This window comes from Thunnus maccoyii, chromosome 6 (genome assembly GCF_910596095.1).
Source record: "Thunnus maccoyii chromosome 6, fThuMac1.1, whole genome shotgun sequence".
In the NCBI taxonomy this organism is placed as follows: domain Eukaryota; kingdom Metazoa; phylum Chordata; class Actinopteri; order Scombriformes; family Scombridae; genus Thunnus; species Thunnus maccoyii.
Genome location: NC_056538.1, coordinates 23,064,329 through 23,091,680, shown reverse-complemented (window position 1 = coordinate 23,091,680; position 27,352 = coordinate 23,064,329). Strand labels below are relative to the sequence as shown.

General features: G+C 39.3%; 3 protein-coding genes across 6 annotated transcripts; 2 read left to right on the top strand and 1 right to left on the bottom strand.

The window, feature by feature from the left end:
• The first annotated feature begins 563 nt into the window (after positions 1-563).
• On the top strand, positions 564-6,321 carry paf1 (PAF1 homolog, Paf1/RNA polymerase II complex component). 2 transcript variants are annotated; one of them, XM_042413258.1, is made up of 14 exons: positions 564-811; positions 2,151-2,180; positions 2,305-2,397; positions 2,490-2,611; positions 2,719-2,785; positions 2,872-2,973; positions 3,068-3,173; positions 3,625-3,693; positions 3,935-4,038; positions 4,132-4,248; positions 4,364-4,492; positions 4,753-4,858; positions 5,289-5,367; positions 5,494-6,321. In XM_042413258.1, the coding sequence occupies exons 1-14, from the start codon at positions 765-767 to the stop codon at positions 5,922-5,924; spliced, it is 1,602 nt and encodes a 533-aa protein (XP_042269192.1). In that variant the 5' UTR covers positions 564-764; the 3' UTR covers positions 5,925-6,321. The 2 variants fall into 2 exon arrangements, with proteins under 2 accessions (XP_042269192.1, XP_042269191.1); XM_042413257.1 differs by having other exon boundaries at positions 2,148-2,180.
• Positions 6,322-6,551: 230 nt separating this feature from the next.
• On the bottom strand, positions 6,552-10,510 carry gmfg (glia maturation factor, gamma). The gene is made up of 9 exons (XM_042413259.1): positions 10,232-10,510; positions 9,857-9,939; positions 8,341-8,440; positions 7,892-7,988; positions 7,710-7,759; positions 7,579-7,628; positions 7,358-7,440; positions 7,049-7,122; positions 6,552-6,727 (listed from the first exon to the last, which is right to left on the bottom strand). The coding sequence occupies exons 3-9, from the start codon at positions 8,341-8,343 to the stop codon at positions 6,656-6,658; spliced, it is 429 nt and encodes a 142-aa protein (XP_042269193.1). The 5' UTR covers positions 8,344-8,440; positions 9,857-9,939; positions 10,232-10,510; the 3' UTR covers positions 6,552-6,655.
• On the top strand, positions 10,097-27,235 carry LOC121898277 (protein Smaug homolog 2). 3 transcript variants are annotated; one of them, XM_042413254.1, is made up of 14 exons: positions 10,097-10,184; positions 11,498-11,529; positions 11,644-12,021; positions 12,165-12,641; positions 12,826-13,068; positions 13,213-13,322; positions 13,644-13,730; positions 14,009-14,282; positions 14,519-14,604; positions 15,451-15,566; positions 15,828-16,026; positions 16,529-16,655; positions 18,425-18,508; positions 24,267-27,235. In XM_042413254.1, the coding sequence occupies exons 3-14, from the start codon at positions 11,826-11,828 to the stop codon at positions 24,293-24,295; spliced, it is 2,028 nt and encodes a 675-aa protein (XP_042269188.1). In that variant the 5' UTR covers positions 10,097-10,184; positions 11,498-11,529; positions 11,644-11,825; the 3' UTR covers positions 24,296-27,235. The 3 variants fall into 3 exon arrangements, with proteins under 3 accessions (XP_042269188.1, XP_042269189.1, XP_042269187.1); XM_042413255.1 differs by having other exon boundaries at positions 11,498-11,843; positions 11,919-12,021; XM_042413253.1 differs by having other exon boundaries at positions 11,498-12,021.
• The last annotated feature ends 117 nt before the right edge of the window (positions 27,236-27,352 follow it).

The window sequence follows — 27,352 nt, the reverse complement described above, 5'->3', positions numbered from 1 at the left end:
AGTGTGTCCATACAGTCATTTTGTGCAAAAAAACATTTAAAAGTGTATCTGAAGCTTATATGAGGCTTCAGCAGTCTGAGTTAGTCATATCAAGTGGATATCTACCATATTTACAGTCTTTTTAGCATTAAAGTCCCTCTTTGTGTTTCCTTGGAAAGAGTTTCTCTGTTGAGCTGCGGTTGAAGTATAGTAACAAAAAGAGGGACTTTGGCACTAAGAGATGTAACATTTAAAGATATCTACTTGATTTGGCAACTTTGGATGGCTGAAGCTTCATATTAGCTCCAAATAAACTTTTAAATACAATTTTGCACAGAATGAGGACTGTGGATTTTGGTCCACATCACTTACATCATAAGTGTATTATGAAGGGATCTTCTAATGGCCAGTATGAGCAGGAGGGATGATTTAACCAAGAAAAAACAATTTCAATGTTCATTTGGGCACCTGACTATTGTTTTAAGACAGAACTGAAAAAGTGTGAACCCGTCCTTAAAGTACACACTAACCTGTATTCCTCACATGCCACAACAGCAGAGGTCGCTCACAGTAAAATAAATGCTCTCCAGCTTTGTAGTTCCGGGTCACCGTCCTGTCCTGCCGGGACAAAATAAAGCAGTTACAGTTACACTTTGTGATGGGAGGTCAGATTTAACGGCTCTATGTGGCGTATTTTGGGTTGAAGTATTCACTGGACGTATTTGTGTTGATTATTTGTAAAAACAAAGAACTTTGCATTCAGTTGTGAGCAGTTTGTGATCAACATGGCTCCAACGATTCAGACACAAGCTCAACGGGAAGACGGCCACAGGTAAAAAAAAAAAAAAAAAAAAGAAGCTTTCACAAGTTAGTTAGCTGGTTGTTAAGAGTTGAACAGTTTTCGTTCATGCTATCGAGTTAAGGGTACAACAACGATTACTTGTTAATTATATGGGGGCTCATTTGTCAGTTGTACATAATGTTAACTTCAGCTAATAATTCCAGTTAGCGTTAAACAAACAAACAAGCTAACTGAAAGTAAAGTTACCTCATGCTAACCTTCTCACTACGGTAACTAAACATAACGCACTAAACTTATCATGCACTATATGATATAGTACCAATTAACTGACTTTAAACTTCGTCTTTCTAGCAGTAATTTCGCGTTAAAGCAGGGAAAATCAAATAGCTAACGATGTTTTCCTGCTAAACGTAACGTTAGTGCAAGTTAGCCGAGGTTAGCCAGCCACAATGCTAACAGTAACGTAATGTAAATATCAAAAAAAAATAATTATGGCAGTATTTAAATTCTGAAATCCCCATATTCCTATGAAATATATTTTCATCAAATCTTTTTGATTCAATAATTCATGTGATCCAAGTGTCAACACCAATACCAGCAGTATATCTCTCAGGTATATTACAGTATCTCACCCCTGTCACAACCCATTTTAACACAGAAGCGAGATGATAAAAAGTATTTAGAGACATGACAATTCGTGCCTTGCGAGGTGAACATACTCTTATGTAATTCTTTATGAATTAAATATTCCTTATTTTTTCAGAATATGCGCATTACATCTGTAAAAAGAGAATTATTTATGCAGTTTTAGCTGGCCTAAAACTATGATAATCAGTGGTTTTCCCCAGTGATATTCTATGTATGAAAATGTAAACATGTATCTACAATTATCAGTCAAGAGTTAGGACACACCCATTCATTCAATGGTTTTCCTTTATTTTTACTATTTTCTACATTGTAGAACAATACAGAAGACATCAAAACTATGAAATAACACATATGGAATTGTGTAGTAAACAAAATGTTTCATATTTTAGATTCCTCAAAGTAGTCACTGTTTGCCTTGATGACAGCTTTGCACACTATTGATAATATTTTAACCAGCTTCATGAGGTAGTCGCCTTGTGCCTTGACAGGTGTGCCTTGTTAAAGGGTAATTGGTGGACTTTCTTGCTTTAATGCTTTTGAGACCATCAGCTGTGTCGTGCCGAGGTAGTATTGGTATGCAGCAAATAGCCCCAAATTGTGAAAAACACAGTTGGAAAATACTCATTACCTTTTCCCTGAAATTATTTTGTCACTGCGTAGCAGTAGTTTATGAGAGAGGGTAATAACTTGTATAACAGATTACTATTTTCTCTTTCAGTAGGCAGTCATCTCACAGAACAGTCCCAGAGAGGTGAGTAGATTTAACATGTTAAGTATTTGCTGTTATGTACAGTTTTTTTTATGTGTGCCTCCATTGAAGTGGTACTGAGGTATGTGAAAATGACTTTCGTCCTCTAATTTTCTGCTAATGACAGGTCAGGAGTGGTTTGTCGGGTGAAATACTGCAACAGCCTGCCTGACATCCCCTTTGACCCAAAATTCATCACATATCCGTTTGATCAGCACAGGTAAATACCCTCACCCAGCTGTCTCCCTGTTCATTATGTATGGAGTACATAAACACAGACACAGCTTGACACATGATTTTCTGTTGTGGTAGGTTTGTACAGTATAAAGCCACCTCTCTAGAGAAGCAGCACAAGCATGAGCTCCTGACCGAGCCAGACCTAGGGGTCACCATCGATCTCATCAACCCAGACACCTACCGCATAGACCCCAACAGTAAGTCATCATCCATTTGTGGTCATGTGCCACATCAAATTCTTTTTAGAGACAACACTGGATTATTAAATGTCTGTGAAGACTGAACCAACCTTTTAAATTATCAGTACTGTTGGATCCCGCTGATGAAAAACTGTTGGAAGAGGACATCCAGGCTCCGTCCAGTTCTAAGAGGTAAAACTACAAAATATGCAGTTTCGTGTTGTTACAGATCCATTGGGAGATTTTCTATTTAAAACCTTTTTCTTCTTCTCTTAAAGATCACAGCAGCATGCTAAAGTGGTCCCATGGATGAGAAAGACAGAGTATATTTCTACAGAGTTTAACAGATACGGTGTCTCCAACGAGAAAGTGGAAGTCAAGTAAGTTATATAAATGCGTTTACCCTGAAATCATCTAATAGCAGAAAGGTGCATCATTTTGTGTGTGTAACCTAAACATGTTTTGTGTTTTTAGGATTGGAGTGTCTGTCAAACAGCAGTTTACAGAGGAAGAAATCTACAAGGACAGAGACAGCCAAATCTCTGCCATTGAGAAGACATTTGAGGATGCACAGAAATCGGTGCGTGAAAACAGTACTAGGCAGCAACAAGCAACTTTAAGTCTAAAAAGCACATTTGGACATCTGGGAGTTGTGGTAACATTTCTGCTTAAAGAAATGATATTCATAATATGCATAAATCATTTTATATTCATGCAAACAACTTCTTTTCTTACTACATAATGTGTACATACAGCTTTAGTGGCACCCTCAGAAAATTAATCACAGAAAATAGAATTGTCATATGTATACTGTACATCTTGTGGCACACACTAATCATCATCTTTGTTTTCGTTTCCTGCTCTTCTTGACATGTCAGTTATTTTTGCACCATTGTCTGTAGGAGAGCCTCGCTTTCAATATATTTCATTGATTAAATGTAATGAATTTTTCACCGATGCCTTTCCAAGATGGCCTAAGCGGCAACAGTCTAATGGACGTATCTGAAAAGTGTTCTTTCATTTCTCTACAGATTTCACAGCATTACAGCAAACCCAGAGTTACTCCTGTGGAGGTACTGCCTGTGTTCCCAGACTTCAAGGTAAGCTAGCTACTTAAACAAAATAACAAGTCACTTTACTGACCTTTTAGAGTCTGTGGATGATTTTTAAAATACATACCATAAGCTGTTTAAACTCCTAATCCTTGGTTTTTGTTAAAAATATTTTGTCACTTTGAAATCCTCAGAGTATTCCTGAGGAGTCCAGTTACTCCAAGATGTTCATGGTAATCACTGGCACTTTCTGGGTTAAGATAATCATTTTTGTATGCTGTTTCCCCAGATGTGGATCAACCCATGTGCTCAGGTCATCTTTGACTCTGATCCTGCACCTAAAGACATATCAGGACCAGCAGGAGTGGAAATGATGTCTCAGGCCATGATCAGGTATCTACAAAATATCTGTTGTGTTGACTTGTGTATTAACAGCAACATTGTGCATAAACACTAATTTACTCTCCGTGTCACTCTGCAATACAGAGGTATGATGGATGAGGAAGGAAATCAGTTTGTGGCCTACTTCTTGCCCAATGAAGAAACACTTCGCAAGCGCAAGAGAGATTTTGAGGAGGGTGTGGATTATATGGCAGAGGATCTGTAAGTAAAATGTTACATCAAGTTTGTATAATGATTTAATAATCACTTTTCCTGTTTAAACCTCTGTTACAAGTGTACCAGTAACTATCATTTCATTTTATTTTCTGTGTTTCAGGTATGATTACAAGATTGCAAGGGAATACAACTGGAATGTGAAGAACAAAGCTAGCAAGGGTTATGAGGAAAACTACTTCTTTATCTTCAGAGATGGAGATGGTGTTTATTACAATGAGCTGGAGACAAGGTAACTCACTGATCAGAAGAGACTCCTTTTGTTGTTGCACCTCAGTATAAAGTGGATGATATATACTTTAAAGGAAATACTTGAAGCTGGTGTGTTTGGATTGAGTATGTGTAGTGTAGTTTTAGGAGTGTAGAAGGTTTGGTATTGGTGGTGATGTCAGAAACAAATACACAGATCAGTGCCCCTTCACCAGGATACATTGGGCTTTCATAGAAAAGTGTCAGGCTGTGTCCTCTAACAGCTTTTGCTCTGACCTGCAGGGTGCGTCTGAGCAAGAGGAGAGCCAAGGCTGGAGCACAGTCAACCACAAACGCTGTGCTGGTGTGTAAGCACAGAGACATGAATGAGAAAGAGCTTGAAGCCCAGGTGAGTGTTACCTTCCCCTTTGTTTTTTGCGCTGTATACTACTGATTGGACTGCAGTTTGTTGGTGGAAGGATTCATTCAAATTATGATCGGTGAATGAGTTATTAGTTTATGATGAAACAAAGGAGTACAGAAAAATCATAGAAAAAAGATGCAGTATTGATTTTTAAATAGATTTCTATTTTAAATACAAATATTTAACATTATCTTGTTGTAGAGCAAAGCAGTACCTGTTTGGGATTTGTGAATAACATGTTAATATTTATAATAACTGCTATGTGGTCAGTGTTTCATGTATCTTGTATTTAAAAACATGCCTCAACCAATCAAAATGTATGATCTATAATAGTGCTAGCTATAAGCTTAGATTCTTAATCATTCTCTGGACAATAGGAGGGCACTGATGACATTTGATTCATTGTCATTCTCAGGAAGCACGTAAAGCTCAGCTGGAGAACCATGAGCCAGAAGATGAAGAAGAAGACATGGATAAAGACATGCAGGACTCTGGTCAGTTTTCTTTTCTTCTCTACCACTGCAAATCTCATCACTATACTTTTATTGGTTTGGCTACCTGCTGCACTGTAGTAATACATGCTAAATGTTTTTATGTGAAATTTGAATTATTTTCTCCAGGTGATGACAAAGACAAAGGCAGCGGCAGTGAGGCAGAGAACTCTGGCAGCGATTCCGACCGGGATGATGATGACCGGGAACAAAGGGGAGAGGACGAGGACGAGGACGAGGACAGAGGAAAGAGAAGGAGGAAAGCAAGCGGCAGCGGCAGTGAGAGCGGCGAGGACAGGGCCAGAGAAATGCGAGACGAGGAAGAGATCTTTGGCAGCGACGACGACAGCGACGACAACGAGCCCAAGAACTCAGCCAGGAGCAGCGGGGACGAGGGCAGCGGAAGCGAGGACGAAGGAGGCAACAGAGGAGGCAGCAGGAGTCGCAGTGCCTCTCCGGCGCATAGCGACCGCAGCAGTGATCATTCAGAGGCCCGGGCGCAGAGCGGAAGCGGAAGTGACAGAGGCTCAGACTCCAGCGATGCCAGTGACAGTGAATAAGATCTGTGGTCCGGACAGCGTGGAGATGGCCACTTATCTTATCTGTATGTGCAGTTCCAAACATGGCAGCGTTATGCTGTCGCTGTCCCTTTATACTAATTCGGTCTGGGGCTGTAGCCTCTCAGTGATTGCAAATATCAAATTAAATTTGTGTGTGAGATGCTCATTACTTTTGGACTGGGTACATCTCTCTTTATTACAGTTTTTATTTGTAGATTTAGCTCACGCACTAGTAGCTGTTTGTATACCATTCCTCTGTTTTTTGTCTGTCAGATATTTAGTACAGGATCGTGTAACAAAAAAAAAAAAAGTCTTTGTTCTCTCAGCTTTTCACACATGATTGCGTTATGGCTTTGAAACTGATAATAATAAAATGCAGGTGATGTTTTTTTAAGAATCTCAGTGGTCAAGTTATTTGTTTTTCTTAATTGAATTGATCTAGTATTTAAAATCAGTCCATAAAGCACAAGAGTGTCTGTGCAACATTTTAGAATACTTAAATATTCGATTACTTTTTTTTTTTTAATGCACAGTTGACAATGTTGTTAAAATACAATGCAATCAATACAAATTGATTGTTCTTGTCCAAAATGAATAAGGTTCCAATACAAAACTGACAGATTTAGATAGGTTGCATACAGTAAGTCATTTAATAGCAATAACACACAACAATCAAAGTTGATATTTTTCCACAATGAAAAAGACAGTTTGAAGGTTTGGAAGATGCATATTCAGCGAAAAAATGCCAGCTGTTTCTTCAGCCATTCCTCTGTCAAGTCATCAGCGTTTCTTGTTTCAAAGACCTCAGAGTAAAGCAGAAAATGTTACATACAGAATCTGAATATTACAATGTCATAAAAATTGAAACAAGTTCAGAATATTTAGATTAATCATCACTCCAGCCAGTTGTTTATAATGTGGGGGTAGAAAACCCAAATGAACAAATATTATACATTTAAAAGAATAACCTGCTAAACAAATACAGGTAATAACTAAAGATAAAAGTCTACAACTGTAGGTATAATGCAGGTACCATTTTTTCCCCATGTTCACCATCTTAGGCACAGTGATTGAGATGCCAGAGATTTACCATAAAATACGGGTCATAATTTTGGCATAATTACCTTTGTGAGCTCTGCAGCTTGGACCAGCCGATTCTTGCTGCCTGCATACATCATCTGTTGCTCTGGCTTACATCCTGTGAAATTAAATTTGACACTTTTTTTTCAAGGAATTCTGTAATTTTCCAACCCAAACACACCTCAATAAATGCAATAAATATGACATTCATCGCTACTATAAATGTTCATAAACATTTTCACACAAGAGGGGATGTTAATTGGACAGTTGAGTTATTCTACTAAGCAAACAACACTGTAATTTAAAGAGAAAGATTCTTTTTTTTTTTTACTGATGACAGCATTGCTACTTACCCATTGGACTTGAGAATATGAAACACAGAGGGTAAGACACCCTACCATCAGCGTGGACATATTTGTAGCTGTAGACAATGAATGTGCGCTGTTGTCAAGGAAACCAAATTACAAGACAACTTAAAACAATAATTGCAGTCTGCTACCATTTGAATACAGCACTTGCAAATATACTTTCTATAAGTGTGAAGACTTTGCATTTTGACATTCAGTGAGGATATCTGGGCTGCCGCTCTGGGAGTTCCTCTTTCAGATCATCCAGTGAGATGTCCTGAAAAACAAAGTCGAGTCTAAGTGACTTTCAAAACTGAATGCAGCAATCTAAAAAAGTGGAATCTGTAAAAAGACTTGCCTCATATTCCTCCTCAAGGATAACAAGTTGTTTCTCCATATCGATTTTCACTAGGCAAAAAGAATTATTATTTAGGCTTTTAGTTCTGTTTTTTACCTGCGTAATATTCATACATTGGATTTACGAATGTGTTAGAGTGTAGATTTGCAAGGAACACTTATTCACAAGCAAGTGATACTTACTTAGTATGGCAGCATTGTTGGTCTCTTTTCGAAATCTAAACTTTTTCAGTTTATCTTTGAGACTTTCATCCACTTCACACACAACCAGAGAGCTCGACTGCAATACGAAATAGAAACATATTACTAGAGCCCAAAAATAGAAACAAAGAATGAGGCTAAGAGAGAGCAACTCTGTTCAGATGCGGAGGTCTCTATCCACCTCGCATGGATGCATCAAACATTCATGATACTATTCTGACATATTGAGGGCAGGAAATGTTTTTGCTGCAGCGTGCAAGAATGTAGTTTCCTGTTTGAGAGCGTGCGAGATTGCCAACTTGTGTCATAATGGTAAAAAAATATATATTTATATATACACATATATATGTAACAATGAATGAAGTCATCAAATCTGGTAAATTTCACTAGAAAAGCAAAATATTTCACGCAATTGCATCAGTTTCACCTACCATTCTCAAAGGATCCTTTTCTGCCTTCCTGTCTTCAGGGTGACGCTGACTTGCTGAAACAGTTTGCGCCTGACAGCTACTGTTGGACTGTCAAGATCCTCTTAAGACAGTAAGGGCAGGGCAGACACACAGCGAAAACAAGCAATAGTGATGCTTCCTCTTTTAACTGACACAAGATGACACCATCTGTTACTTCTTCTATAATGCATAAAAGAAAAAAATACCCACACGAAACCTATGGATCTCAGCATGGCGGAAGAGATTGTATTTAACTTGAACACTATAACTACATCATTTGAAGTTGACATAGATTTATTTTACAATTTGTTGTCGATCAATATCACTGCATTGGTGAGGGTTACTTTCACTTCCTATTACTTTATAAGAATGGATATCAAATAGTGTAGAAACTTGCAGATGTAGGAAAGGTACTGAAATCCTATAAACATAGCATCAATTACACAACAGTATAACATTAATCAAAAGTCCTGCATCTGTGTAAAAGTTTAGAAATATATGCAGAGAGATGTACTTAAGCATAAACAGCAAATGTCCTCCATAAAAAGGTACCTGCCACAGTGTTACATTATTCTTTCAATCTATTTGACTACATGTGCATCATATGTAGTATGGCTTGCTTTTATTGAATCTTACTAAGAGTTAATTTTTATTTTATTTAATCTTATTTTAAATTTTATTGCTATTATTCAACCCTGATTTTATTATATTTTAATGTTTTGTTTGCCACCTTTTAATTTATTTAAGTGTTTCATGCTAATTTCTTTTACATATACAATTTGATGTAAAGCACTTTGAGCTGCATTGACTATATGAAAGATACTATACAAATGAAGTCATAATAATAATAATAATAATAATAATAATAATAATAATAATAATAATAATAATAATTGTGTATCATATTATTATGTGCTTTTTTTTTGAATAGTTTGATCACTCAACCCACTCAGAGTAATACTGCAATCATTGTATCACATCCTCATTGTAAGACTTAAATGTTTACTCTTGTGCTGAAATGATCAGTTGTACAAAAGCCAGACATTCATTTGTTCTCGGCCTCTCAAATGTCAGAATTTGCTGCTTGTAAATGTAAGCCTAATAGTATATTTGGGTTTGGGGCTGTTAGTCATAAAAAAACAAGCAATTTGAGGATAATTGATTAATACAGTCAATCAAATATTTGAAGAAATAATCAACAGATTATTCCATGATAAAAATAATTGTTGGTTGCATCCCTTTAGTTTAGTCTATATTGAGTAGTAACAGACAAGTAAAACACCTTTGAAACACTAATATGAAACTTTTCATACCAAAACCGTATATGCAGTAAATATAAGCTGTAAATATAAAGATGAATGTCTTCTGTTTTCTTTCATGTGCCTGTAGTGCCTACTTCACTTTTACTGCAGAACATGACGTGTTTACTGGTTAGACAGAGTGGGAGCGTTTTTTTAATCTACCAGAATGAGGGCGGAACAAAACTAAAATTACGTACCGTCCAGACGTATGACGTCGTGCCCACGTCTTACGTCAACTCAAAATCGAAGTAGATTTCTCCAGGCGTATACTCTTTATTTTCTGTATTGCAATAAACATTTTTGTACATACATTCTTTAACATGGTGTGTCTGAAACCACGAGAGCTTGCCGCTGTGGAGGAATATCCTTGAGGAATACCACGTATGGGATCGAAATCTACGCTTCTTTCAGCTAAGCTAACGTTATTGCATCTATTAGCAAAACTTGCTAGCTAAGAAGCTACCGTCGAGCTAGCTATGCATTAGCACTTTAGCCTAGCCCGCTAACCAGTGACAACTGACAAAGGTAAACAACAAACCCTTTGAGCCCGTTGATTTTAAATGTCTACTCACATAACTGTATGTAGTTATCTAGCCTCAACCTTATGTCGAATAAAACGTTGTTTTTATCGTTCCTGTTTGCACGTACGAAACGGGAGAAAAGGGGGCATAGCAGCAGCAACAGCGTCAACGAAAAACAATACAAATCCTGAATCCCCCATCACAGACTAGGCCGACTAAGCTAACTATGGCCAGCCGCTATTTAATGCAAGGCTGCCGGGTGTAATGTTAGCCTGTTTCAACTTAATAAACCTCGCAACAACAGTTTGCTGACCAGAGCTAATAGTCAGACACTCGGGTTTGTTCTTAAATAAAAATGATAGCTCATAATGTTACAGGTGCTACCGTTCGCAGTGTTTGGGAGTTGGTAGTTTTGACATGTAACATTACTCTTGCTAGTTAGTCATGATATTTGTGTCCCACTTTTATCGGATAAATGATGTATTATTATTAACTGTAAATCATAATAAAGGGCACCGATGACAGCTCGTATTCTTTGCATAGCAGCCTATTCTAGTGTACTCACAGCGTTACTGACCTAGACTGTTATCTTTTCGATAACTTGCTTGGCACACCTTTTGTGAATGGCTTGCGCCTGTTATGATATGACTCATGAATGACAAGAGTAGAGTTTATTAGCTTACCTCAAGTAACACTCATAAAGTCGCAGTTATAACTAGGAATTTCAGGAATTGATTTGCAAGGTTTTTTGGACATTTCTCAGATCTCATCTTGTTTTGAACCTGAATAAATTATACATATCAGGTCCATGCTGTAGCTATGGAAAAGTTATAGAACACCAATTTCGTGTTATATTCCTTATCATTTCCATACTTTGGAAATCAGAAAAAGTTGCCATTATCGCTTATGGATATATTATTCTTTACAATAAAATATCAATCTCCCATTATCAATGCAGATTGTCATTCACAAGCTAATGATCATTTCCATCATCTAAGAAGATCATAACTCTTTTGTTTGCAGCTTTTGGGCAGAGAAATTTATGTCCTCAAATAGAATAGAACGACCACAGGAAAAACATATTCAAGTACTAAGTCTGTAGGATGGATGGATGTCATAGCACTCATGTTGATTTGTTTATACATAAAAATATGATTGGCATCACAGTGAATATGTTAAAAGTAGAAAAGCTAAACAAATTGGTAATGGATAAGCGTTGAAACTAAATAGTGGGTTGGTTAATATTTTAAATTTGAAGTAGACATAAAATTTGAAGTAATCATCTAAGATCGTTCTCTCTGTTTGTTGATTTAATAGGGCACGGATGATGTGATCCTGAACATGCCAGAGTGAGCAAAAAAGCTTTTCCTGTTCGTGTCATTACCAGCTACATTTGACACATACTCTCAGCCTCACTTCATAAGACATCTTCTGAACAATCCACACAACATCCCTGTCTGCAGTTTCTTCTGCACCTGAACCATGTGAGGGCCCCTCGGTCCAGTCTGAGGGGATCCCAGGACTGTTGCAAATACGACCCCGCTGTGCGGGGCGAGACTGATCCTGTCTGTGTCAGAAAAGTGTTCTTTCCAGTACCCTACTCCCCCTCCACACATTCCTGTTCTCCTTACCGAGGAGACACGCCATGATGTTCCGAGACCAGGTAGGTATCCTTACAGATTGGTTCAAAGGCTGGAATGAGTGTGAACAGACGGTGGCACTGTTGTCCCTCCTGAAGAGGGTGTCCCGCACCCAGGCTCGCTTCTTACACATATGCCTTGAACACTGGCTGGCAGACTGCACAGAGATCCACATCCTAGAAGCCGAGGCCAACAATGCAGGTAGTGGATAATTTATTAGAATATTTTATCACACATTATGGATTATCCCTGATTATCTTTTTTTATATTGAAGAAGGCATGTATCAAACCAATAATGAAAGATCATTCACTGGTGAAACACTCTATCTGCCCTTTGTCCTTAGCTATTGTCAGCCAGTGGCATCAGGAGCCAAAGGAGAAAGTGGTGTCCTTGCTGCTGTCCCATCTGCCTTTGCTGCAGCCACGCAACAGCGAGGCCAAATGTGAGTACATGAAGCTGCTGCAGAAGGTGTTGAGTCACACTATCGAGAGTAGCCTGTTTGTGGAAGAGAGCAGACAGCTGCTGTCCTACGCGCTTATCCACCCTGCTACCACACTGGATGACCGCACCTCTTTGGCCATGTGGCTGAACCACCTCGAGGAGCACTTATCCAGTGGCTATGTATCCTCCTCTCGAGCTCCTTCCAGCCCCTACCACCCCCGCCAGGGCTCAGATGAATGGCCCAGCTCTGCTGAGGCTCTGGACCCTGGCCACGCCTGGCACGACAAGTCTCCCTCATCAAGCACGTCTCCGGCAGGACAGAACGGACACATGTCTTTCCCAGGCGGAATGTCCTCTCCCATCAACAGCAATAACACAGGTTATATTTCTCATACATGTAATTTATTCAAATAGCGGAGAAAACATGGAGAGGAGACAGTTTGGTCGCCCATTAAGATGTTGAGTAGCTTTTATCATCTTAGAATCTTAGAGTGTTGTGGACGTTTCTTTTCCAAAAATGTTTTTTCTGTTTTTTCTCATACTTGAATTATTCTCTTCCTCAGGTCTGGGTGGGCAGATGCAGCCCAGCCCTCTGAAGAAGTCCATGTCCGTTATCCCTTCCAGTCCCCAGGCTTGTGGCTCTGAGTGGGTTAGCCAGGATGATGCAGGGGGCCGGCAGAACTTCATTCCAACAGATCACGCACCCCTCTCCCCCCAGAGCAGTGTGGCCTCTTCAGGCAGTGAGCAGACAGAAGACCAGGGCTCCACACGCAACACTTTCCAGGAGGATGGCAGTGGCATGAAAGGTCAGAGTTCATCACCAACTAAGCCCAGGGCGCTCACATAGATGATATTTGGCTATGGTAAAAGCCATACACTGCCAACAGCTGTAGTGATATCAGCTGAAATGTAACAACTGTTTTTTGTTCCTTGGTGTGTGTTTGTTCTAGATGTTCCCGCATGGTTGAAAAGTCTTCGCCTTCATAAATATGCATCACTTTTCTCCCAGATGACCTATGAGGAGATGATGATTCTAACAGAGCAGCACCTGGAGTCGCAGGTTTTTAAGCCTTCTTTTTGATACACAGGGGCATGGCTTTGATTATTCCACCCTCCTTATCAATTGTGAACCTTACTGTCTTCAAACCTGATGATACATCAACTCTCAATGAGGCATGAAATTAAGCAATGCACCCCACAGTTATATCCACCCAGTCACACATACAAATGGTTGCGATTTTGCCTCTGCCCCTTGGCTTTAATGAAACAGATGGTGATTAGGTTTGTTATTTAGTAACTGTATAAATTGCCCAGTGTTCCCGCAAGAAATGACTCGTCTGCTTTTCATGCCATCTTGTTATCTCCTGTCTCTCCTTTTTAGAACGTCACTAAAGGAGCACGACATAAGATTGCCTTGAGTATCCAGAAACTGCGAGAGAGGCAGAGTGTGCTCAAGTCTTTAGAAAAGGTAATTGAAACTGGATGATGTTGTTTTTCTCAAGCTGAAAACAGATTTTGTCTTGATGAATTTTTACTCATACTGAGTGTGAAGTAATTGATGATCCTGTGATTTAGCTACATAGTGTACAGAGCAGGGCTGGTAGGGATTCGGTGTATTGCTGTATGACACGTCAATAGTGTAAAAGTCTTAAATGCAGATCCACTCACAACGTCACACTGCACCCGAAAGTGTACCAGTGACTCATTCATACACTATGGGACACTAATGTCCTTATATCCTTGCAGGACATTTTGGAAGGAGGAAACCTGCGTAACGCCCTCCAAGAGCTGCAACAGATCATCATCACACCCATCAAGGCCTACAGCCCACCCAGTGCGGCACAGACTGCCCGGGACACAACCACCTCCCCTTCAGAAGCCACAAAATCAGGAGCAGATAAAGAGCCGGCCTCAGATGGCTTCCAGACCCACAACCCACCTCCCTGCGATGGAGACTCCTCAGCCACACCCATCTCAGATGGCGACATTGCTGGACAGTTCACCCGTGTGATGGGTAAAGGTGAGATGTTTTTGTTTTTTTTCCCAGGAAAATCTCTTGTCACTTGCACAAGCACACACAAGGCACAATCAACAACATAACAAAATACTTTACAAGTTATATCCATATATCCTTGTCAGTGTTCATCATGTAGAAAAAGAGTTTAAATCCTGCAGTAATCCTCAGTATAAGTTTAACATGATTATCAAATTTACTCATTCTACATGAATATTAAACCCTGGCTTTTTTTATTTCAGTGTGCACCCAGCTGCTGGTGTCAAGACCAGACGAGGAGAATATCAGCTGTTACCTTCAGCTCATCGAGAAGTGTCTGACACATGAGGTGAGAACTTGCTAGGGTTGGCTACTGTTCACATTTGAACTGGTACCGGTACCTGGAATTCAGTACTGGTACCCACCAGTACCTTTTTTCGGTACTTTACTCTCTGTAATAACAGAAATGTAATTTCATTTGTAAAGTCCAAACTTCTCAATTTTAGCATTGTTATTTATTTAGAACATTTTGTTGTGTAAGGTAAAATAAACAATAATAAATTATCAATAAACAAGGTAAAATAAGTTGTTTAGCCTACGTGTTGGAGATGTGCTGTTTGCCGAAAATGCACTAAGAGCCTGTCATCTTCAGCTCTTCATCAAACATCTTACTGTGGCTATTTCTGCTTGTACTCATGAAACAGTAAATTAAGGCTGATATCTGAAAGTACTAACAGGAACACAGGAAAGAAATTTCTTGAAGGCTCATAAGGAATCTTATCAACACAACATAACCCGCTCTTAAGGTACCAACATTTGGCACTGGTTGATCTAAGGTGAATAAGTACTCAGCAGTATGACATAATTCAGTCAAATTCAGTTTAGAGCCTGCAAATGATGTTTTTTTCATTTGCTGAATATATTAAAGCAATTAGTGTCCATGAATTCGTGCCTTCTTACAAATGCACTTGATGTTAGTCTTATTGCACAAAAAATAATACCTTAAAATATTAAATCAGGAAAATATATCTATATGAAAGAGAATCTCGTAATTATCATAGTTTTTCCTCTTCAAATGCAGAATAAAACCTGCCCTTTCCTTTGGAAAATCACAAATTCCACAAGCGTCTTTTGAAACCCTGCTAATGCTCTTTGAAAATCTGAAACCTTTTTTCTTTCTCTCTCTCTCTGTCAGGCTTTCACAGAAACTCACAAGAAAAGGCTGGTCTCCTGGAAGCAGCAGGTCCTTAAACTGCTCCGCCTATTCCCTCGGAAAGCTATGCTGGACATGCCTGTGTACCGACAGAAAGGGTGAGCCCTCTTTTACCTTTGATCTCCTTCTTTAGCAGGGGAGATGTCACACCAGCTGAATGTAACTCTCTCCTCGCACTCATCCCTGCTGTCTAACTTTTGCTTTGATTCTCTTTCCCTTCCCTTTTCTCTTTCACTCTCGCTTCCTCATTCAAATAAGTATCATTTCTTATGAAGTAGCTTCATCAGTTGAATGTGCTGTTTTCTTAATGCTCTTGGTTTTTGATATATTTTCCTTTTTTTTGTCTGTTCCTACTCCAGCTGGACCTATGGGTCCAACTCCCTCCCCACAGCAGGCTCTGTGAGTGGAGGTGTAGCCCGGCGGGGCCAAAGGCAGTTCCAGATGACCCCTCGTGGACTCCCAGCTGGGCGCATGGGTCTTCTTAGTCCCGGTGGGATCGGAGGAGCGTCTCCACGTCACACACTCACTAATCCTGCGCTGGCAGGCCAGGGTAGACAAGTCAGTATTCCAGGCACTGGATGGGCAATTCAACACCAGTTTGTGACACATAGACAAAATATATCATGAAAAAAAGTCAAATATCCAAACATTTGTTGTTGTTTTTTGACTTTCTTCTTATTTTTGTTGACCTTTTAAAACTTTTTCTGCTAAATGCTGACTAGACAGTTGAAAGTTTGAATCCATATTTCTAGCACAAACAATTTGCTCAGAGTTCTTCTTTATTTATCTGAAGATGACATGATGTCACATGATGACATACCCAAGAAGTCATAATACACCTTAGTAAACATTTATTCTGAGAAGAAAACAAGTGGAAAAGGCAATATACACAGACAAGACAGTACAAGGGGTTAGGCATCACATTTGTGATACAAATTGATTTATTCTCATAGCTTCAAGAGTTTCTGTTTATTGACTTAGCTGATGAAAGCAAACCCATCTCAACCTCCTTGGATGAGTGGCATTTGTGTAATGAGTATTTGTGTTTTCCCTCGTATAGAACTTGTGGTTTGCCAACCCTGGGGGCAGTAACAGCATGCCAAGTCAGAGCCGCAGCTCTGTGCAGCGGACCCACTCACTCCCTGTCCACACTTCCCCGCAAACCATGCTCATGTTTCAGCAGCAAGGTATTGTGTGAGGTCATGCCTCTTCTGTCCGTAACATCATCCACATTACACTTAAAGTCTATCCCTCTATTTCTATTTTAATTCACTGTATATTGTACCCAAAATGTGGCTACAAATGTACCTCTCTCAACCTTATTCTTATGTTTTATCACACTAGTAATATCTACATGTCTTTTATTTACAACTCCTTGTGTTTTGAAAGTAAAATGTATTTTTTTTCCAAATGAGAAGGATATCAAGTTGTGCATGCTACACAACTTTAAAAAATAGCTATAAATCTGTCAGGTGCCAAAATAGAGACCTGCTCACCCCCTTTGCCAAGGACAAAATAAAGAGACAGCTTAGCGGCATATTGCAGTAAACAATCTGTCACCTTTTGCAATATACATAACCTCTAGGCTGCCTCAGCCCGTGTGCCAGATGCCACGCACAAGCACTGCAGAGTCATCTGTAATGGTCTTGTCATGTTTTAACAGAGTCAATATAGATCTTTTGTGTGAAATATGTGGAAGCCAAAAAGTCCCAGCTGTTTAGGCTTCAGTCATCACTGCACAATCTTGCAGCTGAGTATAAAGATCAGTCAAGGGTCAGACTTAACACTCAAATGCTCGTCGCTGGTCTATGTACTGTAGTTTAACTTTCAAGCTCACTCAGACTCTGTCTCTCTTCAAACCAGTATCATATATCCAGTAATCCCGATCATGTCTACATCCACTTGAGACAGACTGCAGTTTACACCTGACATCAGAATACATCTTAAGTGCGTCTCAAGTGGGCACTTGTGGTCACACTTTGATTTTTAAGCAAGTGAATTGTAAGCTGTGATTCATGCCGGACAAATAAACACTTCACTTTAGCCACACAGCAAGGGAGGAACATTACAGAGGCTGTTTGGTACCATGCCTTTCTGAAACATGCAGACAGATAATATGTACTTTACAAAGCATCTCGTCACATTGTGCAAATTATTTGGCCTTCTAGTTTTGGCTGCTTTTGCTTGAGTTTGATCAAAATGTCAGGTTGTTCATTGATTAACAGTTAGTTATGCATCATGCAGTGCCCTTTCCAATGGAAGTGTGTCCGGCTTTTCCTTTACTTGGAGATGTTGTGTAAAAAAATGAGCGAGTAATGATGAGCTTTTAGTCCAAATACTATATGTGCGTGTGCTATCCATGATTTGGTTCTCTGTGACTGTATAAATGCCTTACCGTTCAACCCTAAAACATATATTTTATTAAAATAATTAAAAGAACTACATTTACACCTGCAGGTCCTCATCACCTACATAACATTCACTTTTTTTCAGTACCATGGCTTGTAGTTTTTGCAGTGTGTTCACCATCATCGGCTCTAATTGACCATCATCAGCAGCAGATTCAGCATGTTGAATCTTGTTTTATTTGTTTTGGCTATTAACAGAACAGTTCATGCATTCTAGTATCAATCACTTGGTCCTTAGATTATTATCAGGTCAAAGAACCATCTGAACATCACATTGACATAATAACAGTTATTCTTCAGCACACATAAACTGTGTTATTTCTCAGTTTGAATCAGATAAAGCATATTTGTGGCCTGATAACTGAAACTGTTCTTTTCCTTGTAAAATTGGCTAATGAATCCTCTTTTGACATTATCTGTTAATAGAAAAAGCTACCAATGTTTTTTGTATATTTAGAGTATGAAGAAATTGACTTTATGGCAATCCTAAAGGTAATATAATCCTTAATCTTCCTTTGGACTGAGACTGTTTTTACTCATTCCCTTAGAATGCCAAGTTCCAGGTGCTGACCTGGAGATCAACCCTACGCTGGAGTCACTGTGCCTCAGTATGACAGAGCATGCCTTAGGGGGTAAGTGTCCTCAACAGTCTCGTGCTAAATAAGCCACAGGCTGGCAAACCTCACACAACTATCAACAAGACAACAACATCTTATTACAATATTATGTTGTTATATATTCATGATATATGTTGGTCCAGTAGACAGATGTTGAATAACTAAAACACTTAAAGAACATTCAAGAACAACCATGTCCCTAAAGAAAAGCAATACTGTACATACTAATTTGTCACCACACAACTTTAGCTATTGAAACAGATGGAAAGGTCTGTCGACTTTTATAATCCATATTTCATTAGTTATATTTGTTAATTAATATTTCATAATATTTAAATTATACAGTATTATCAGTCAAGTCATACTCAGGTTCTTCGTGCAGAGAGAGAAAGACTAATACCTCTACACCAGGGCACAAAATTAGCACCAGCCTCCAGCAGAATGCTGGTAAAATATGCAAGTGGCTGATAGATTTGCTTCACTCCACTCACCAGCCAAAAAAAACATTGGTAATCTATTGAGTGGCTGGTAAAATTTGAACATTCACCAGGCATTTAGCCAGTGGACAAAAAAGTTAATTTTGTACACTGCTCTACACTTTTCACTTGAATGACAAAATGTCAAACAACTTCAGGATTCAGTTGCTCTGTATTTGTTACTTTTCCCCAAGTATTATGGTACTGACTTAAAAAGTTGTTCCTGTTGCATTTTATGCAAGTTAGATGAATTTGGGGAATTTAAAGTATTTGCCCTCCTTTCCAGAGACAGATAAAATGATTCATGTCTTTTTGTGTCTGTGTGTGCAGTCTGAAAGTATGTTTAACAGTGAGTTTAGCCTAGTTTGGGTTACGTTCTGGATGTCTGGATGGAAAATACACGTAGGGTCTTCTCCACAGATTACTGGTGACATGTTGTCAGTTCATGTTTTAGAAAGTCTCTACATCACTATCACCAAATAAATAAGATCATATTGAGCATTCTGTGCATTTTTGTTTAGATTTACAAGCTTTGACAGATGGATAAATGCATCTTTTGGAAAAAGTAGCTCCAAAGTTGTTTGGATATTGTATGTATTTTCATTAACACTTGGCTAACAAGTACAAAGTGTTAAACTTCCCCAGCTTTTGGGAGAGATGCCAATTTATAGCATACACCAGTGGTTTTCAAACTTTTTTGTCCCAAGACACACCCTCATGAAAATGAAATTTTCGAGGCACACAATTTTTTTTTTAAAATATTGATGTATGCATCCTCATAAATATAGAATATACTGTATGTATGTAGATAGAGGCTATATTGCATCTCAAATAGATCATTCACAATAAAAATTACTCAAAATCATATTTTATCAAAACTTTTTTTTTTAATTTTTTTTTTACAGTTTTTATTAATCGGGATAACAAGGCTTTTTTGAAGTCTTGTTACAAAATCATGTCTCCAGAATTTAGTGGTTTTAGACTAGACTTTCATAAAATCAGCTTTAAAATACTTATATTATTTATAATATAACAGGCTATTTATATATAATAACAAAATCATGTGTCATGAGCCAACAAATCAGATTTTATTTTCACAATAACTAGGCTATTTCGTGTGCTATAACAAAAAAATACGTTACACAGAGAGAAAAAAAAAAAAAGAACAATTAGGACTTCTTGCTAAATGTATGACCTATTACAGTAACCTATGTTGTTTCTATTAATTTGGTAGGGCTTTTAATTGTAGTGTTTTTGTTACTTACATAGGAAGGGACAATTAATGACTAACGTGCACCTGTCTCTGAGAGCAGAGTGTCTTGATCTGAGACAGGACAGAGGACAATGCCATTTGCACGTCCTGCTCCACGGACAAGCGCTCCCTTCTGTTGTTTTTCATGTATGTCATCGACAAGAAGGCCAGCTCACAAGTATGTGGTCGGAAATTGTAATAAAACAGAAACCACATGCTCCGATAGATTGGGGTATTCCTTTGCTACCTGCAACCAAGAGGGCAAGTCTGCAAAGTCCATTTTCAGTGAGCAATCCTCTTTGAGTTAAGTCAGCTCTTCTTTTCATCTCATGGTCAGTGTCTGGATTGACGCGGAGGAAAGAGGATGGAGTGGTGCGTGAACCCAGTCATAGTATTTCATGTTGGCAGAAGTGTAGTACCTGGTAGACCTCTCTTCCAGTGTGTCCAGGTGCTTGACAACAAGATTGGGCAATCCTGTTTTACCCCTGCTGTGTGCCGATGCCAGGGGGAACATCTCAGTTGACCCACTCATCAAAGTCTTTCGCCAGAGGGCCAACTTTGAACGAAAGCCTAACGAAAGAATTTGCCTGTTGTGCTGAGAATGGTGTCGTTCTTCTGATAGGCCAGCTTTGCCTACCACGCCTCATCCGTGGTTAAATCCATGTGAAGCATACCTTTCATACCGTTCGGGACCTTTCCCCGTGAGAGCCACCTCACCTCTGCATGAAGTAGCAAAGCATGGTGCTCAGCCCCCATCTCTGCGCACAAAATCGAACCCAGTTGAGATTTCAGGGGACTTGATTTGATGAAGTTCACAATATTCACAGCCCGATCCAACACTCCAGTCAATTCAGGTAGCGTTGTTTTGGCTACGAGAGCTTTGCGGTGCAAGAGGCAGTGGATTGCTTGGATGGTAGAGTTCTGCTCCTTCACTTAAGTAACAAAGCCCTTAATTTTGCTTGTCATCGCAGCTGCTCCATCTGTGCAGATGCTGTCACACATAGGCCAGGTGAGCTTAAATTGAGGTAGGCATTTGTCCAAGGCCAGCGGTGGCTATTGGCAAGGGTGGGCTTAGCCCACACAAACGTGCGTCTTGCTCACCCAATCAGAAGTTAAGTTCACTGCCAGCCCCCTCTTGTCATGTTCAGACACATACACACAGAGCTCTGAAGCAGACCTGTCCGCTGCACAGAGTGGGGCCGCTCCATTTCAGCGCGCTGGTGCACCACTTAACACATAACGGCGAGGGCTGGGAAAAGTGTTTAAATGGAGTGTAATCTGTCAGCCAGCAGCAGCAATCATGTAATTGTCAGCTGATAAAACAAACAACAACGTCAGCCTACAGGGCAAAAGCTACAGTAGCTTTCTTAGTTGACAGGTAATTGCCAGCATGGATAGTAATGTTCACAATATTATTTTATCTGAGCCTGAATAACATTCATCAGTTCTCTCTTATTAATCTCCCTTGACTTGTTTGTGTTTGTATCGGCCATGTAGTCGTGGTTACGTAAATGCCGTTCTCACCGCTGAAATTTAGCGGTGGATCCGGTGTATCTGCCGACTACGATAACTGTCTGACGGTGTGCAGACTCCGCCTACTCAGCGCACCACAGGCATATGCCGGCATGGTAATAGTGTGGACCCACTGTCTCTTGGAGCATGCCAAGGGGGAGGGGTGTTGCTATGACAACTATGAACTTTCCCCACTGGTCGGCGATACAAAATCAATGAATGAATAAATACAAACAGAAAGTGTTGTGCTGTCATCTGTAGGTCATACAGATTCTGATGATCCCACCATCACCTCCCGTCAGTCTCTGAAAAGATCCCTGCTCAACATCCTTGACAGGGACATTTCAGAAATGGAAAGATTTTCCAAGAAGAAGGTAGAACTAATGACAGCCATATTCAGTCTTGTACACAAATCTAGTCCATTTCTAGATTCCACCTTTTTGTGCCCTCTGCGTGTGCTTGCTGGCACTGTGGTAGACAATGTGAGTCTGAAAAATGAAATTCTTGTTGCAAAACCAGTGTCAAGAAATGTCCCAAATGAGACAGACCTGTCCGCTGTGTGTAAACACCTGCAGGAGCTTTCAGAGTTGTTTTCTTTGTCACTTTTCAGTTTGAGTTTAAATAATACACTACCTTCTATTTTTGTAAATATTGGCTATGGTGAGAAGTCTCACTAGATCAGGTTTTAATTTTATTTGAGAACTAAGCTCATCCAATGGAAAGAAATATTATGGAGTTGATTATTTTAAAATTATGTTGAAAGGATTTTTTTATTTTAGGGTAAATCAATCTGCCCTCCACTGACTCAAATCATAGGGTAGCAGCAAACTTAAAAATGCTGCTTCATTACCTCCCAATTTCCCTGCTTCATATTGTTCTGTATAAATTAGAATAGAATACTACTTTATTAATCCCCATGGGGGAAATTAATCCTCTGCATTTAACCCATCCAAACAACCCATTCACAAACACGCTGCTGGAGAGGCCTGAGGGCACAATGGTAGGAGTTTGTATCTGATCTTGACTCTGACAACCCACCAGTTATGTGCCATCTGGCCAGGGATTGGAACCAGCAACCTTCAGGCTGCTAGTCCGCTTCTCTAACCTCTGGGCTACCTACCGCTCGAGTCGCCCATATTATTTCTACCAGCCCACCCTAATATAAGCATCCTCTGGCTGTGTTTTTCATTTTGTCCCATTAACTGTTAGAAGTAGTGAGTGTCTTTTTTCATAAAATCAGGAAGCTTTGTGATCAGGTGGTGTTTCAACTTACTGGGTACCATCGCGTCATTTGTTAGCTTCTCCCTGCAGATAAGGCATTAAGGTTGGGGGTAAGCAGCATCTCCCATCCACGAAAATCCCAGAGCAATGTAACTATTGTGATACTGTCTCACAGTCTGGTTCACTTCTCTTTTTGGTGAGGAATTTATCCATAGCTAATGCTTTAAGGCGTTTTGCTAGTGAACTAGTTTTTTGATTTAGAGCGCGGTAACGTTTAGTCCATTGCCATGAAATCAAAGTAGCGAACACAGGCTTTAGAATCTTTGGAGTCAGCTTGTTGCTAGGTGGGGGGGGGGCATTGGGGTGCAATGTACCCTCCGACAAAATGAATTTTCTAATAAAAAGAAAAAAATATGTGTTTTGCATTTGTATTCACATTTACAGACTATACAGATAAAATCTGTTCAAAATCTGGTGCATAATTTAAGTGTGATTTAGCAGCTTAATTTAGACAGAAGACAGTCGACCATCAAATCTCGCACTGAACTGCGAGATTAGGATGACCTGTAAGGTTAAAGGTTAAGAGCGCCGCACGTAGAATTTTGGAAGCTAGCATTAGCTAATAGTAATGTATGGTGATGCTGGGTATTAGAAAGTGCCTCAATCTTAAAGGAAATTCAGCAGACAAAAATAAAGAGATGTTCAGCTTAGAATCGGAAGAACGATTATGTTAATAAAACATTTTACAACATTTAAAATTTGTTCTTTAAATTTGTACTTAATGAAACAGTTGAATGGGGCATTTAAGGGACACACAGTTTGAGAACCACTGGCATAGACATCCAGAAATGTATCTAAGATTGGCTTACCTCAATGGTGGCATATCTTCAAAAGACATGCATATGGCCTCTGTCCAGTGAAAGCCATTGACCTCCAAAATATCATCTTTCATGAGCTCAGATAAACAGCCCCTCTTTAGTTAAGTGATAATGAATCTTTTCTGATAATCCAATGGGTTTTTTAATGGTTTATTTAAGTTAAAAAGTACAATTTTCACTCCCATAAAGGAAGATTTAATCCTTTTATCTGAAAAATTAAAATTTCCAAATTTAGAGATACATGGCTTTCATTGGACAGCGGGAACAAGAGAATAACTATTAACTTTCTGCCTCTGGAAAAGGAGGATAAACTATAAAAGTCTCCAAAAAGTGAATGATCCCTTTAAGCATTAGAGGGTGAAATGTGTATGTTGCACTATATTCAATGATTGTAAATGTCTTAAAACATATTTCTTTATAATCTCCCCCCTCAGATGGAACAGACCGGACATCAACAATATGAAAAGAAGAGAGGAAAAACTACACTTCAGTTGAGGCCTGTTCAGTTCCTCACCACCTAGCACAAAGATATACGTATGCTTAAGAAAACCAGGCAAAGCAGTCACTACAAAAATGACAAAAAACTGTGTATATGTTCTCTAATATTTTTGTACTTTATTATATACAACTAAGTTTATTAAAAATGGAATACAGATGATTATTATATTGCAGGACAGAGAAAAGGTTAACTGTGCAAACTGCTCCATGTCACCTGCAGGACTGTGACATGGCGTGCAGAGGCTCAGTTTGCCGTGGTCTGAGAGAAAAACGGTGGATTGGTGCTGTCTTAAAGGGGTTCTGCCCTATGAGTTACTCTTCTTTTCCTCCTGCCTTGGAGCAAGGCTTCTTTCCAGAACACACTGACAGACACAGCCCCCTGCACCACATAATGCGTAGATTCAGAAAATTTCCAGCCAGAAGAAAGGCACTTTTTATTAAATTATCTTTGATATTAGGCACTAAACTGTAATTGGCTCAAGGATACGCTCACTGAGATGTTCCACTTGTAGACAGGTGTTGTTATACAGACATGATTACACCTCCTAGACACCCTATTGTTCTATAACCAGTGCTAGTGAGTGCTTGTATTGGTTGAAACTTAAGACGGCTTTCCTTGGTTCTTGTTGTTCTTTCTAGAAAACATGTTTTTGTGGCAAAGGCAGGAAAAGGAGGACCAAAAGGACTGAGGAAAAGCTTGAAATTCAACCGCAGGCATACCCCTTTGTCTTGGTTGTTTTCCCTAAACACATAGTCAAAGTAGAGGTGACTGTTCTCTCAACTTCTACAAAGCCAAAGAGAAGGGTTGTGCGATTGTTAATTTGAGAAGGATATTTGTAGTGAAATGCAACAGAATGGTATAATTTTTTTTTTTTTTTTTTAAAGAACAGCAGTTTGAAGAATTTATGCCAGCTGCAGTTTGTCTCTGTTATTTTATGCCCTACTACATAAATGATGATGAATCTCATTTTGTGCCGAGGAATCCCCAGAGGGGTGAATAAGGGCTGGTGAGGTTTGTATTGTGCAAGAGCTGATTTGATATTGAATTGATAAAAGCGAGGAGGGTAGAGTGTTTTCAATTTACACTCATGCTTAGTGAAAAAAACTAAATGAAACCCATCTCAACCCTCTGGCCCCTGTATGATTGGCTCTGGAAAAAGAAGCTTGATCATGTAATAAATGCTCTGGAGCGCAGCGCCTCACCCTCGCAGTGCCCTCTTCCTCACGCGGCCGATGTGATGATTTGATGAATCATACTTTTCAAGGTGCTTTTGACGATGTCCATATTTTCTGTTTGTGTCTCGGTGTGTTTCAGTCTCAGAACCCTAACATTTTCATGTGGTATCAGTGTTGAATCAAAAACTGTCTTATACAGCCTCTGTCTTTGAATGTGGCAGAGCGGAGGTGCATGTGTGTGTAATATGGTCTTAACTTTTGGATCACTTTTGGTTGCATCATAAGGCAGGGATAACCATTCACATTTTATTTCAGCAGAGCCATAGGAGGTCTGTATAGTAAAGATGGTTATTTACAGATATCTTTTCCAATTGTATTTTTTACTCTCCCTTGATATTGATAACTTATGCTTATTTTCTATAATCGCATGTTTTGCCACACTAATAGAGCACTGTTGTAGATAGAGGACATGGTGGTTGATGGTGCCCAGTGTCACCAAAAGCTAGAGAGCAGAAACCTTGCAACTAATGTTGTATGTTTATAACGCCTAAATGTCACTGTTTACATCTCTCTGGGATAATGCCCAATTCATGCTATGCGATGTCATGAATACTCCATTGTCTCACTATGTAACACATTAAAGAACTGAAGCCTTCTCGCACATGAGCTGGCTCGGTAGAGCCTGAAAACAAAAGTGTTCTACCCTTCATCTATGGGCTCCATAGGAGTCACAGTAGGTTTTTCAAGTGATACCTGTATGAGGCATGTAACGCCTGCTTTTCTGGTCATGCAGTGATGAAAGAGAATAGCTTTCCTGGCCTTGTGATTGAACTGTTAGCTGTCATGTCCTGATAAACTGTTCATGTGGTGCCTGAAATGCACAGCTCCAGCATCCTCAATATGTTGATTTAATGGTCTTGAGTAGTACTGTAGTCATGAATTTCTTCAGAGCAGGCTCTTGGATAGATCTGACTTACTAAATGCATCACACTCATGCCCGCAGAGGACTTCAGTAAGTTAACAATGCTGACAGATTTAAGACTCTGCTACCTTTTTTTTTTTTTTAAAAAAAAAAAAAAAAGAAAACTTCACTATACTGTATATCAACTCTGTTATGTTACATATGGCTCAGATTATCCTTTTCATAGCCTCTGTAAAGCTTTGGACAGCCTACATATTACTGCAAATAGACGCAGAGGTACAGTGCAGCAGATTTCTGCAAGTGTCTGTGCATAATGAAGATGCAGCAGGGGATGACAATGCTTATCTGAGCCACAAATGATGTGATTATGAGTAAACTGAACACTAATAACAGGCCAAGGAATATGTTTACTCCATGTTTACATTCCAGTGATGCATGAAACGAGTTGGGAAATAGACTTCATGAGGTCAGCTTGGTGTATTTTCGCATACCAAGAATCCACTAGGAGGTACAGAGCCTGTGTCATATGGAGACTCCTAATAAAGTGGTCCTGAGATCATGTAAATGTCCCTGCCAGGCTTGATCATTGAATTAATGCAGCTGTCAGCTCCAGGCTACATTACATCTTTGTCTTGTACAATTGATATTTAATTCTGATGACTCCCCCTAATCTTTTATGAACCTTTTGCATCCCATGCTTACACTCTACTTTTTTACTGTCACTCATATGTGTGAATGGTCTGAAGTGCAGCATCCGTCGGATCATTGACAGTCCAAATAAAGAGGTTCAGTTCTTTTGCAACTTCATTTGTGGTTTGTCTTTGTGTCTGTTTACTTTATTTCCACTTTTTACCAAGAAGACGGCTCTCAGTTATTGCTTATTGCACTCATCTGAGATGTTGCAGAAGTGATCATGTTCCGACG